This window comes from Thermobia domestica, chromosome 15, assembly GCF_964235325.1.
Source record: "Thermobia domestica chromosome 15, izTheDome1.hap1.1, whole genome shotgun sequence".
Taxonomy (NCBI): Eukaryota; Metazoa; Arthropoda; class Insecta; order Zygentoma; family Lepismatidae; genus Thermobia; species Thermobia domestica.
The window spans coordinates 25,624,913-25,637,629 of NC_137468.1; the positions used below are offsets into that span (position 1 = coordinate 25,624,913).

General features: G+C 35.9%; 1 protein-coding gene across 1 annotated transcript in view; it reads right to left on the reverse strand.

Annotated features, from left to right (window-relative positions):
- Window positions 1–944: 944 nt before the first annotated feature.
- LOC145672138 (ribosome biogenesis protein WDR12 homolog) overlaps window positions 945–12,717 on the reverse strand; it is a 31,506-nt gene continuing 19,733 nt past the window's right edge. The window contains exons 7-9 of the mRNA XM_081741464.1: window positions 10,847–11,093; window positions 7,206–7,338; window positions 945–1,205 (exon numbers count right to left, since the gene is read on the reverse strand). Coding sequence (XP_081597590.1) covers window positions 1,067–1,205; window positions 7,206–7,338; window positions 10,847–11,093 — 519 coding nt within the window. The 3' untranslated portion in view covers window positions 945–1,066. The remainder of the gene's footprint in view (window positions 1,206–7,205; window positions 7,339–10,846; window positions 11,094–12,717) is intronic.

The window sequence follows — 12,717 nt, forward strand, 5'->3', positions numbered from 1 at the left end:
ACCCCGCTTCGCTGCGGTCACCCCGGAACGCAATAAACTTTGTTACTTAGATAATTTTTACTTTTTCGCTTTCAAGTGATATGATAAAAACCATAGAAGATTGCAGTAAATGTTAACATTATATCGCCTGTCATTTATGTTAACCCGCCCCGCTTCGCTGCGGTCACCCCCGAACGCAATAAACTTTGTTACTTAGATAATTTTTACTTTTTCGCTTTCAAGTGATATGATAAAAACCATTATAACGCCTGTCATTTATGTTAACCCGCCGAGTGACACGGTCATGCGGGTTGCATATACATACGTTTATTTTTATACCTATGATGAACTAACAAAGGATTTGTACGTAATGGACACCTGAATGGTCAATTATCTCAAGACACTGGTAATTGAAAATTAAAGTGATATGATAAAAACCATCTAGGGTCCAAATCCTAATAACCCCCCAAAAATAAAAGAAATTGGTTCAGCCGTATTAGCGTGATGAGCGGACAAAGGATTTGTACGTTCTCTTTTATATATATAGATAATGCTTATTAGCAGAATATTTCCTTAAGTTAGTACATTGTAATTTAATTTCGTATAATTTATGATTAAAAAAAAAATCCCTAGGAAACTTGTATATTTTCGTACTTGCCAACCTTATTTGTTCGTATTTGTTTTTCCTGTCATATTTTCTTACTGTGCTTTTACGGAATTTTTCTTCCTATGATACTATGAACGGAATAATTAAGCAGAAAACACAGAGTTCTTTATTTTTTTTAAAAAAAGTCTTTTTCTTCAACAATAATTGACAGTTTTTTTTTTCTGAAAATGAGCTAACATCTACAAATACACTTTACCATTTATTTTAAATCTGGTTCAGACAGTTATATCTGTATAGTTAAACTGGTCACGCATCAGAAGGTTTATCATCACATATAAACTTAACAACAACAAATAGCTCAAAGCTAAAAGTTTCTTTATTTTGCCGTATCTACACAAATGCATCGATTTATCACTTCAGGTCACAAACGAGCAGTTCGGAACGAATTATACAACTTTTTTGACTGATTCAACCACATTATCACTTCACTGCACTTTTACTTTTGAAGATATGTAATGTGTTGTCAGCTCCGCCCGATAGTATCAGCTTTGGATTTGACCAATCACAGCACAACACTTTATCTTCATGGCCCTTCAGATCGTACAACGAAGTTTTCGGACTGTAAAGAATGTAAGATAAACATTTAACATTAATTCTTTCAACAAAATATTAGTACTAATAACAAAAAATGTACCATTTAATTTTACCTAATTAGTTTTTTTTTTCTTACATTATAATAATTGCTTAACCAATACATGTAGAAGAAAACAAGCCAGAGTACTATGAATTGCATGTATTCGTTTTAGAACGATTACTTAAAACTTACATGAGTCTACATTTGTTCGTTCAAAAACTAGATATTTTCATGTCTCTACATTCAATAAACAAGTCCTTCGATACGGTTTTCTAGCAACCATACACATAAACGAATCGTTATTACAAGGAACAAAGGAAAGATATTAGCTTGAAATAGAAAGTTCACAAAATCAACATTAATCAATGCAACATTTTACATTATTTCTTTTTCTTTCTCTCTCAATTGATGTAACATTCAGAGGCAATTTTGCCCTTAAGCCAGATATACACGAATCAAAAAATATAACCCTTACCGTTGTAGTTCACACACACAGATAAGGCAAGGTTTTATGAAATGAAGCATTAAATGTTTTGCGTCTCACAGATATGCCTTTTAGGATAAAGCAGATGGAAAAGTAATGATACTGTCTGGTGAAGTCAAGTGGATAATTGGCGAAACTGTTACACGTAAATAATTTTTACAATAAATGTACTGCTTTCAGAGTTCCTACGCAACTGAAAAAAAAAAAAAAAAAAAAAAAAAAAAAAAAGTTTTCCAGGCAAATTTTCTAGGGATATCACATAAAAATTCCAAGGTATTTCTGACAAAATATACCTATTCTGAAGTTATAATATGCAGTTCAGCAGAATATCATTACTTTACTGTTAATCTTTAGACCAACACATCGCTATGGCAGATTAACTGAGTTTCAACACCATCTCCTTTTCACTTAGCTCCTTCACCACACTTTTCACTTCCTCTTCTTTTTGTTTTGCAGATCTTCTCATGCTGTTTGATTTTGCAATAAAACTGAAACTGCCGCACTGTTCCGCTTTTTCGGCGTATTTGTCGGCAGATTTCTGTAGTTCATCTATGTCATCTTGTAACAGTTTCTTTTTGTTCTTCAGCTCTTGAACAGCATCAGCAACTTCTTTTCTTTTTTGTGATGAATCTTTCTTTGCCTTCTCCTTCTTCTGTTCTTCTATGAATAACTGTACTTACTACGAGCACTTGATGCAGAAGCTAAGAGTTCCTTCGAAATATCTATTTTTGTTACACCACCAACATAACTGACGTGGTCACATATTATTCTTTGCGCTTGGAATGACTTCTGCTGAAGATTTTCGATTTCAATTTCCTTATTAACAGAAAATCAATCCTCATTCAACTGTGGCTTGCTCATGTGATAAGAGAAGAACTGGCTTCATCACCTGCAACCACAACTTATTGTATTTTCCTGTATCCAACCAACTTCTCTATACAGGAAAGCATCAACACTTTCTTTGCCTGAAATATGATCGAATTCCTTATATACACCGTTGTTTGGAAGGACAATAGCATCAAGAAAATCTCTGTACTCCTTCGGCATATCATCGCAAGAAGACATTCCACCCTCAATTCTATTTAAGTCTGTCAATGTCTTTAATAAGCTCGTCATCATTTTCTGACATCTCGGTTTATCTGTTCCCATTAATTTGGGATTCAGACATTGTATGGCACGTGCCAGTGGGTATTTGATAGGTGACTTTTCCAATATCTTTTTTGCAATGCAGACAAGAAAAGACCAGCATTGAATCTTGAATTGTAGAACAAGTTTTTTACTAATGGCCTTGCTGGTCACTAACTGATCAAGCTCATGCTGAGCTGCAAATCCAACATCAATGTTTTTTGGATGAGTGTAATTTGCAGAATCTTGTATGTCTAATTTCAGTAGCTGTGGAATATTACCAATGCTTTCAACTTTATTATTCAGAATAAATCATCTTATTATATTTCGCACTAAATTATAAAGATCATCACAGCGGAAAGGAATCATTGGCTTGTCCACCTGATACACTGTCAAGAAATTGCCGATGTCCTTTGTGACTGATATGAAAAAATGGAGCTTTGCTGTTGTCAGTGGATCCTGAAAGTGGGACTTGATGGTTTTAAAAGAAACTGAGTTCGGGGTATTTGACGTTTTACTGCATTCATCAATAAATAGTTTTAGCTCTTCCTGCATCTGTGGTACTCTCTCGGCAACGGGCAAATTTTCCACCCAACGGTGCCCACAGTGTTTCAGTGGGAACACATGTGAGCCAGTCATTTTAATGTAATCCTCCCTTCTAGCAGGGGAATCTTGAAAAAAAACTGTGCAAACTAAGGAAAAGTTCCAACAAATGCCACCATGTTTTGTTCATTCCTTCTTTTACAGAATTATGTACAATGTGGAGCCCACAGCTTCCCACATTTAACAAATGCACTCCTGAAGTCTGTAGCAACTGTTCCTGCAACAAACGATAAAACTTCCAATTGACATTCGGCCCATCCATGGATACCTGAAGAACTTTGTTTAGGTTCAGTCTTTCAACACAGTTCTGGAAATCTTCCAGCATCACTTCAACAGTAGAATGTCCCATGAATGCTGAACCATAATACCGGGTTACCACCTGTAAGTGAAAAACAGTGCTTTGGTCAGATATACAGAGATCGTATACAGAGGTTGTTTCCGATCTATGATGACGAAATGAAACACCCTGTGCAGCACCACCAAGCGGGAAGAGAAGGAAATTACCAGTCGTGTGGGCACCCTGGGCCATTGACTGTGTGTGACAGATGTGGTAAGTGCATATCTGGACGAATGCCGCCGTAAATAAGTGCTTTTTGGGAGGGCTACATAACTGCCCTTTCTGACGTACAAACTGCGTGCCAGCCTCTTAAGAGTGGAAACTTCGCTGTAGGGCAATTGCCAAGATGCAGGGCCACAAAATAGAGCACTCTCGATAGTGGCGACAGGGTTTCTCTTAACGTTAGTGTAGTTTGAAATCGTCACCATAGATTGGAAACAACCTCTGTATTTTGTTTTAAAAAATAACATCGAGTTCGTAACCACTGACATGATAACTCACAATATCAAGTTTTAATATAAATCTTACTCAAAACAGAGAAATGTGATTTTCGTCATATCGAATACTTCATTTCGCTTCTTTTATTTTAAAATCTTGGCATGAGACCAGTAATCAGGAACTTTGACTAAAACAAAGTTCTGATATCCGTGAAACTAATCCCCTCCAATCTCAATCAAAACCAATCTTCCCCAACTTCGCTAGGACCTTAGTTATACCTCTATATGTTTCTGTTAGAGCTCAGAACATTAAGTATAAGTGTTATGAGTCTAAAGTGCCTCTGCAATTAGTTCCTTTGCTTAATTATGATTACAAATAACTAATTCGCAATTAATAATATGGCATAATGTGTCTGTACCACTTCTTTAGCATCGTAACTAAATAACGGTGATTTCCACTACAACAAAGCTGTATAAGTTGAGGAGATAATCTTAAGTATTACATTTAAAGCGTCAAAAATGGCGAATATTTCGCAGAGGTGAGCCAAAAGTATGCTTACTCTAGGTTAAGTAAAGCTAGTTTAGTTACTTTTAAAAATAGTCTACACATCATTACACTTAGAATGATGCGAGTATTTAAGAACAAATTGGTTCTTGTATTTAAAACTAAAGCTAAAATTTTCAGTAACATCTACTTACCCTGTTGTTAATATCCCAAATGCGAACGTGGATATCCATCTGTTTCATAGCTGTCGTTGAGTTCAAAGTTTCATGAAAAAGCAGAACGTAACTTGGCTGCGCAGATACGTAATCTCGAAGGAGATTTTTTAAATATGGCGCCAAACCAAACACACTTAAATATGAACACTTAGTTTCACCACATGAAAACTGTTTGGCCACATCACTGTCGGGGAACATAGAGGTAAAAAGACTCGAAATGTTTTGACAAGAATTATACGAGTAATGCGATGTCACGACTTTCATTGCCCAAAGTACTTCAGCTCGCAAACAATCGTTGCGCGTCACCTGAATGGTTGGTGATGCACTGGTGGGTGGCAAATCGGCTTTCCGTTCATTACCTACAGTAGTTTTGGGCTGAAAAAAAAAATCTGCACTGTGCCGTTTCGGTTGTTTGTCAAAGCCAAATGTTTCCCGCTGCACGACTTCGAATGGCAGCCTCACCCATGTTGCAAACATCGAACACTTTTAAGCAAAGCACACATTTTGCAGTGTACTTGTCCGGACCCACAGTCAGCCACTCTTTATATTCTTTTTTCTTCAGTCAAGTTTCACTGAACGTGGATTAACCTTTAGGCATTTTTTTTTTTGTCTAATCGTTAAGTAAAATAACAAGAAAAGTATCGCTATTATTCAAGCACATGAACAAAGCACAATCTATCAAACGATGATCGCCAGTGAACTAACTGGACATTTCTCTTTCCTTCCTTCCTTCGTAATGGATATTGCTCTGAAGGCGGTAGCACGCCTTTGAGCAGTTTACACGAGCGGTTGAGGAACAGTAAACGCATAGTATACACAATGTTCAGTCTAATGCACTCTCGCTTTTATACAATGTCATTGCAGATTAAGATGTGACGTTGCTTAGTTGTTACTTCGACTACACAAAAAGGTCAAAAACATGATACGAGAGTAAGCACAGGAATCTCTAATGAACACATCTCTCCACAGAGCGGAAATGTATTACACCGAACATGGCGTATACTGTGCGTTTCCGTTTACTCAACCGCCTTAGAATGCGGCACAGAGGGAAATGTCCTCGGTCTCGCAATTTTTAATTCTCAGGACTGCTTTCGTTCGCATTCTATTGCATGTAATTGCAACTAGTTAGGAAATTGAAAAACTTTCACTTTTCCAGGATTTTTCCAGGACTGCAAAGACATTCAAGGATATTCCAGGACATTCCAGGGTAATTTCAATTTCCAGGGTTTTCCAGGATTTTCCAGGGGCGTAGGGACTCTTTGCTTTGCTCAGTGAGTAGTTTAAATCGGATTTAAGTGTACTAAAAGCAAAGTTTGTGCAATGTAAAATATAAAATTAATGAGTATGAAAGAATTAGTGGAATGAGAATGTGGAAGGGAACCCTTGCACACTGTCCATCACAAAGCCCATTTGGGAGGCGCTGGAATCTAACCAGAGACCTCAGCAATGACCGCTCTACTGCAGGCACCACAGCCCCGATGTTGTCCGCCACAAACTGGTACTGTTATATATGTAAAGCACTCTCCGCTGGTCGAGTCGCTAGCGCGTGCGCCTTTGGTGCATGTGGTCTTACGTTCGATTCCCAGTAAGAGAACACACACAAATAATTATACATTCACTTTCATTAATCATCAGTCTCCTTTAGTGTAAAGGGCATAACCATGAGACGATCAACTAAAAAAAAAAAAAATATTGTTATATTAAAAGAAAGTAGCAGTAGTTCCGCTTTTAATATTTGACACAAGTTGAATTTAGTTTTGGTTTCATATCAGAAGGTGCATCTGAGAAAATTCACTGCACTGTCATTTTTAATTCGTTTATGTAGTTCAACATATGGACGGTACTGTGCAGCTACCTGGTATCTCAGGAAAACACTACAGGAGAAGAAAAAAAAGAAAAAAAAAATTGGAAATTAGTTAAAAGTCGCTGACTTTCAAGTAATCTCCAACTTTTTCAAACTTTTCTTTCTTCTGTAAAGCAGTTTTTGTTTTTGAGATACGAGGTAAGCTGCACAGTACCGTCGATATGGACTGAATATAAAATCTGTGCTAAGTGTCAAAACGAAAATATTGAGAAACCAGTCCAGGTGTTACTTCAGAACTGATGGGACATATAGGCACGCGCATTCTTCTGGGGATTATTTGAACTACTTCCACAGTGAATACTAAATAGCCTGTTTTTCACTGAGTAGTGTTACACACATAGGCCACATTCTTTACATTAAACCGAACTTTTTCATTTTTGTCAGTTTTACACATAACAAGTAGAAGAATGCTTACCTTCTAGAATCCCAAAGCTTAACTTCTTGGTCGTAAGAACCAGATATAAACTTATATTCATCTATTTTTGACCACTGTACAGTCTGAACCCAGAGTTTATGAGAGGTAAACGTTGCCTTCACTAAAGATCCCTCTGAAATAAACAAATAATAGATTTAATAATACTCCACTGTTTCGTTGCAAATGTGGGTATTAGGTGTACTACTTCTATATCTTCTCTATGACGTTACTATGAAATTTTGCCTTAACATTTATTGTTACCCTTGTTTCCTAGAAAGCATCTAAAAAGAAAAGAAAAATCAGAACCAGCAAAAAAAGTGTATAGCTTTGGTGCTGAAACGAATGAACATTAAGCTCTAATCATACCAACCAATTCTTTAGATGAAGATTTGATGAGATTCAGGGATTGACAAATTCAGGAATCGAACCCGGACTTCCAGCTTACTGGATCGCAAAACCGCTATGCTACTTTGTCATTTCATTGAACCATAGATTATACACACACAGAAGATTTCGTCTTCTTTACTCTATTTTTTTTCTATGTACAGTTCGAACCACAACAACTGAGATACATCTATTTCGTTTAAATGCCTGATCACCAAACTCAGAGAGATTTGGGGAAAGGTTACGCACCAGCGTGGTAAGCTGGAGACTCAAGATTGATCCCTGTTTTCGTCACATTTTCATTCTTTGGCTGTCATCAAATCAAGGAAGTTTTCGCACTGAGTTATCTTGTATTCGGCACGAGTTGCTTTGCCAATATAAAGAATTTAGTGAATGGAAGAGAACACGGAAAAGCTGATAAACGAACACCTTCAAAATAGTGTAACAGCCACATTTAAAATAATTCGAATTCTCAATTATAAAAGCCATCTCCTATTTTTCTGGTTTAGTTTAATACTGAAAACAAAGTGATTCTGAGATCCACCCTGTAGTGAAATAATACATAAGTGCTGTGCTCAGACAAATTTACACCAAAAATTCATACTGTGAATAAATATCCTGAAGAATTACAAGAATTAGCAAAAAATTAAATGAGCGTTATACCGGAACAACTCAGAATTCAACTACTGCAAACGATTTAGGTAATTAAGCAGAATTACAATTTCTCTCTCAGTCCTCTTAAATTACATTATTATTTTTAATCAAGGTTAAAATAAAATACACTAAGACCATCTGTCAGACTTGCCAGTACGATTGTTCGCAGCAAAAAAAAAAAAAAAAAAAAAAAAAAAAAATACAAAGCTAGTTTTGCTGCAGTTGATTGTTGATGTTAAAACTACCTCAGCAATCATAATTATTGAAATAAGTATGTTTTAGAATAGAACACAAAATCCATGTAGCTATCATTTACGCTTTATATCGACGAAAATCGAAAATATGATCTCTGGATACATCATCTGCGTACAAAAAGATGCGAATGTGGAACATTTAGAACTGTTTTATAATCTTGGGGAAGATGGAACAAAGGTTCAACACTAAAGTCCATAGAAGCATTATAGGAGCATAAACTGGTTAGTAAATGAAGTGAAATGAGACGAATTTCGCATTCTATGTTATGCCCTGTACGTTGGTGACGGATGACTAGTAAAAGTGAACGATTATGAAAGAAAATGGTAGAATGAGAATGTGGGAAGAAATGGGAAAGCAATGAAAAAAAATCCACGAAAACGATGTTATGTAGCACAAGCACATGGTCTGAGATCTAAAAAAAAAATGAAATCTTTAAGTTTTACGCCCCACGATTATGACGGCTAGGCTGAAGGAGACGGAGATGATGAGAAATTAATGCAATGATGGAATGAAGAAAGTGGAAGGAAACGGGAGAACCCGAAGAAAAAACACGAATACGGTGTTTGTCCACCACAAAGCTCACTTGGGGCGAGTTGGGGTTGAACCGTGAACATGGAATCCCACGCACCAGAGGTGCACTCTACCACAGGCACCATGCCCCCCCTGGTTTGGAATCGATGCTAGGGATGAGTGCTTTACCAATGCCTCCCAAATAGGTTACTGACATACTGGATTGTTTGTTTGTTCAAGAAATATGTGTCAGATGTTGTCTAGATTATATTTTATAATATTATATCATTATATTATGATAATAATATAATAAAATCATATTTTATATTAATTTTACCTGCATATTTTAAAGTTTATATGGAAAAATAAATATGTAAAATAACAAATAATGAATGATAGACTATTTTCGTTAACAGTAAGAAATTAGTAGAAGTTCAGATTTTATAGCGCTGCATAGAAATTTTATTTACAGCCGTATGGCTGAAATAAATAAAACAGTACACGACATAAAACTGATAATCTAGGGAAGGGGCGAGACAGGACGTTTCGGCGCCACCATTTGGGCGCGGACGTTTGGGCGCTGGACGTTTCGGTGCCAGACGTTTGGGCGCGAGGTACATAATAAAAATCACAATTTACGACATATAAAGTAAGCTAGGCACTGAAAACTAAGCGCGAATCAAGATATACACATTTCCTACACTTCTATCTTTATCTCACCTCATTTATCTATCTTATTTATTCATCTAAATTAAATAGTTTAATGCGTTTGTGGCATTTGTTGCCTAACCTAGTCATTGGTTGATTTTTCGCTTGTTTACGATTCTTGTACTTCTGATCTAATGTTGATCTAATTTTTATATTATGTAAGAAAGCTAGGAAATGAAGGAATCAGACGAACTGTTAACAATTTTCTTAATGTTAATTAAAACATATTGATTTTTGTATTTTTCCAAAAAGTTAATAATTACATACTTATGAGTATTAAAATTTGTTTTCTTTCGTATTACGTTTGCCAAAATAATCTCTTCCTTAAGTACAATAAAGAACTCCCAATAGAAGATTTCCGCGCACTCGTGTTGAGGGAAATGGCCCCGCGTAGGTAGTCGCTAACGCTCTCGCCTTCGGTGCGAGCGGTCCCGGGTTCGATTCCCGGTGGGTCGAAAAAGTGTAACACGCTCTTTCAGGCCAGCCACCCTGAATAAGGTTTCCCTGGGTTTTCCTCATTCACACCAGGCAAATGGAGGGGTGGTATCTAATTTATAGGTCCACGCCGCTTCCTGTAGAATTTACCTGTAAGAATAAGGTTTTGACACATATCCGTGTTTCATGTAAACAAGCACGTTCAAGAATCTGGCTAGCATGATCGTACTACAAATGTGGATTTGTGTGCAAAACAAAAATACTTCTCATTTCTTCGGTTTTTGTATGGTTCATTCTTAAAATTATTTTGATGGTGATGATATAATAATTATCGTGAAAACACTGACATTTTTCAAGAAATTAATGTTTTGTTTGGAAGTTATCTATGGTATATATATATCTTTCTTAGCTTTAGTTTCTAAACCAACATTGGTTATAGGTAACTATGGCAGACTCGAGCAAGTTAAGTGCCCAACCGCGTAAGTGGAAGTGAAGTGATACAACTGCTCATTTGATTATATCAAGTAAGTACCTCAGAATGGAATACGTGCCTTAAAAATATTAATTAGCAACCTACGAAAATGTACGTTTCTTAATCTTCAGCTCAAAAGAAAAGGAATGAAACTGATACTACTTATTTAAGTGCTTACACAATACAGTGACACATTTTCATTCGAGAAGTTTAATGAACGTACCTGTAGATCGTGGATCATAAAGTCGAATATGACGATCGGCAGAAGCAGTTATAATGGTTTTATTTAGCGGCGAGTATGACATGTCGAAGAAAGACTTATTTCCAATTATTTCAGACTTAATTCCCCCGAGTTCTCCATCCCAGAGCTTCAATGTGTGGTCCCATGACGCCGTGCATAACTCATTGGCTTCCGTCCACGTAACAGAAGAGATAGCCTCCTTGTGTCCTTTCAATGTCATCAGAGGAACCTTCAAGAACATATCACATATTATAGTACAGTCACATTTGAAACAATTTCTCAACTGATACAATGTCTGCTCTTAAAATCTTTTAAATAAATTCGTCATTAGGTTATAGTTCCTCGATTACAAATAAACAAAATCACATTGGTTTCAAATATATATACACTTCAATTTAATGTCTCATGAGTATGCGTGTAGGTGATGGTTAAGTGTGTCATGCGCCACATCTACCATTAAACGGTATGTTCTTAATATATCGTTCCTCGAAGTTCTGTTACATCGCTACATATCTGCAGCTACGTTACAGTAGGACAAGGCATCGGATCGAAAATACATAAAAGGACATGGTACAGAGATAACAAAACTTTCTACGTGAGAAGAGAAATGTTGAAGCAACAACTGGCAGTAATCGATGTTATTTGTTTAGCATTCGAATACTCCAAAATCTTCAGATTATTATATTAAGATACTCAAGCAAATTCAATAGACCTTCACGCTTGTTCTGTGCACATTATGAATTCAATTTGCATTATTATATTTGCTCTAGAACAACAATTAGGCTTGTAACTTTACTCGTGTCACACTTCACAACTCTTTTGATATTACTGTCGTACACAATACATCAGTTTGAGTATCCGTAAACTTTACTCTGGCATTTGAATGTTCAGTTGAACATGACTTGTTGAAGAAATTAACAATACCTAGTTCACCACCTGAAACGGCCCCAAGAAACTTAGCTTGAAAGTGTTCATGTTACTGTACATGTCAACTAATAATACAAAATAAACTTAGTTCCAATATATTTCAACAAATAACGACCCAAGCATACTTAATTACTATTTTACAATGTTCTGTGTGCTAAATAATCAAAACTAACAACTGTAATTATTATCAACCAAAATACCTTAGAGAATCTTACTCTTTAATAAAAGTTGTGTTACTTTTTACACAAAATCATAATTAAAGAAAAAGAACAAAATTGGCACTAAATTCGGAGTCTATAGCGACCAATTCTTATTATATGGTACAGACAGAGAAATTATGGCACATACAAACATTCTGAAAATTATGTAACATCGTAAAATTATAAATTATAACTATATGTGACTCACTCAGGAAATAATTTAAGAAAATTCACAAACAAAATTAATGAAAAGAAACTGTAACGAAGTCAGGTCGTTACAAGTGCAAGGGAAATAAATCATAAACAAGTTGGTGGAATAAAGAGAATAAAAAAATGAGAAGGTAATAATAATCACAAACTCACATGACATAAGATAGCATCAAGGAATGAAACTCTACGATTGAACTCTCATTATTAATTTCAAGTTGCAGAAAATTTTGCTCCCATTGGTCCATCCCGAAATTAGTTTACTTATTTCGAAGGATCCCTATTATCTCTGATGCCACTATAAGTAGCTTAAAGGCAATATCCCATTGTACTACTTTCTCACTTTCTTCTAGTCTTGCTTTGAAAACCAGAAAATTAGCCACGAACAGCACATTTAATAAAAGGAAGATATAACTGATTTAAAATCATCAATTCCTCTATAAGGTGCGAAAAGTTAAATGAAATCTTTCAGTTTAACGTCGCACAATTATGCCCGTTAGGCCAAGGGAGACGGATGAC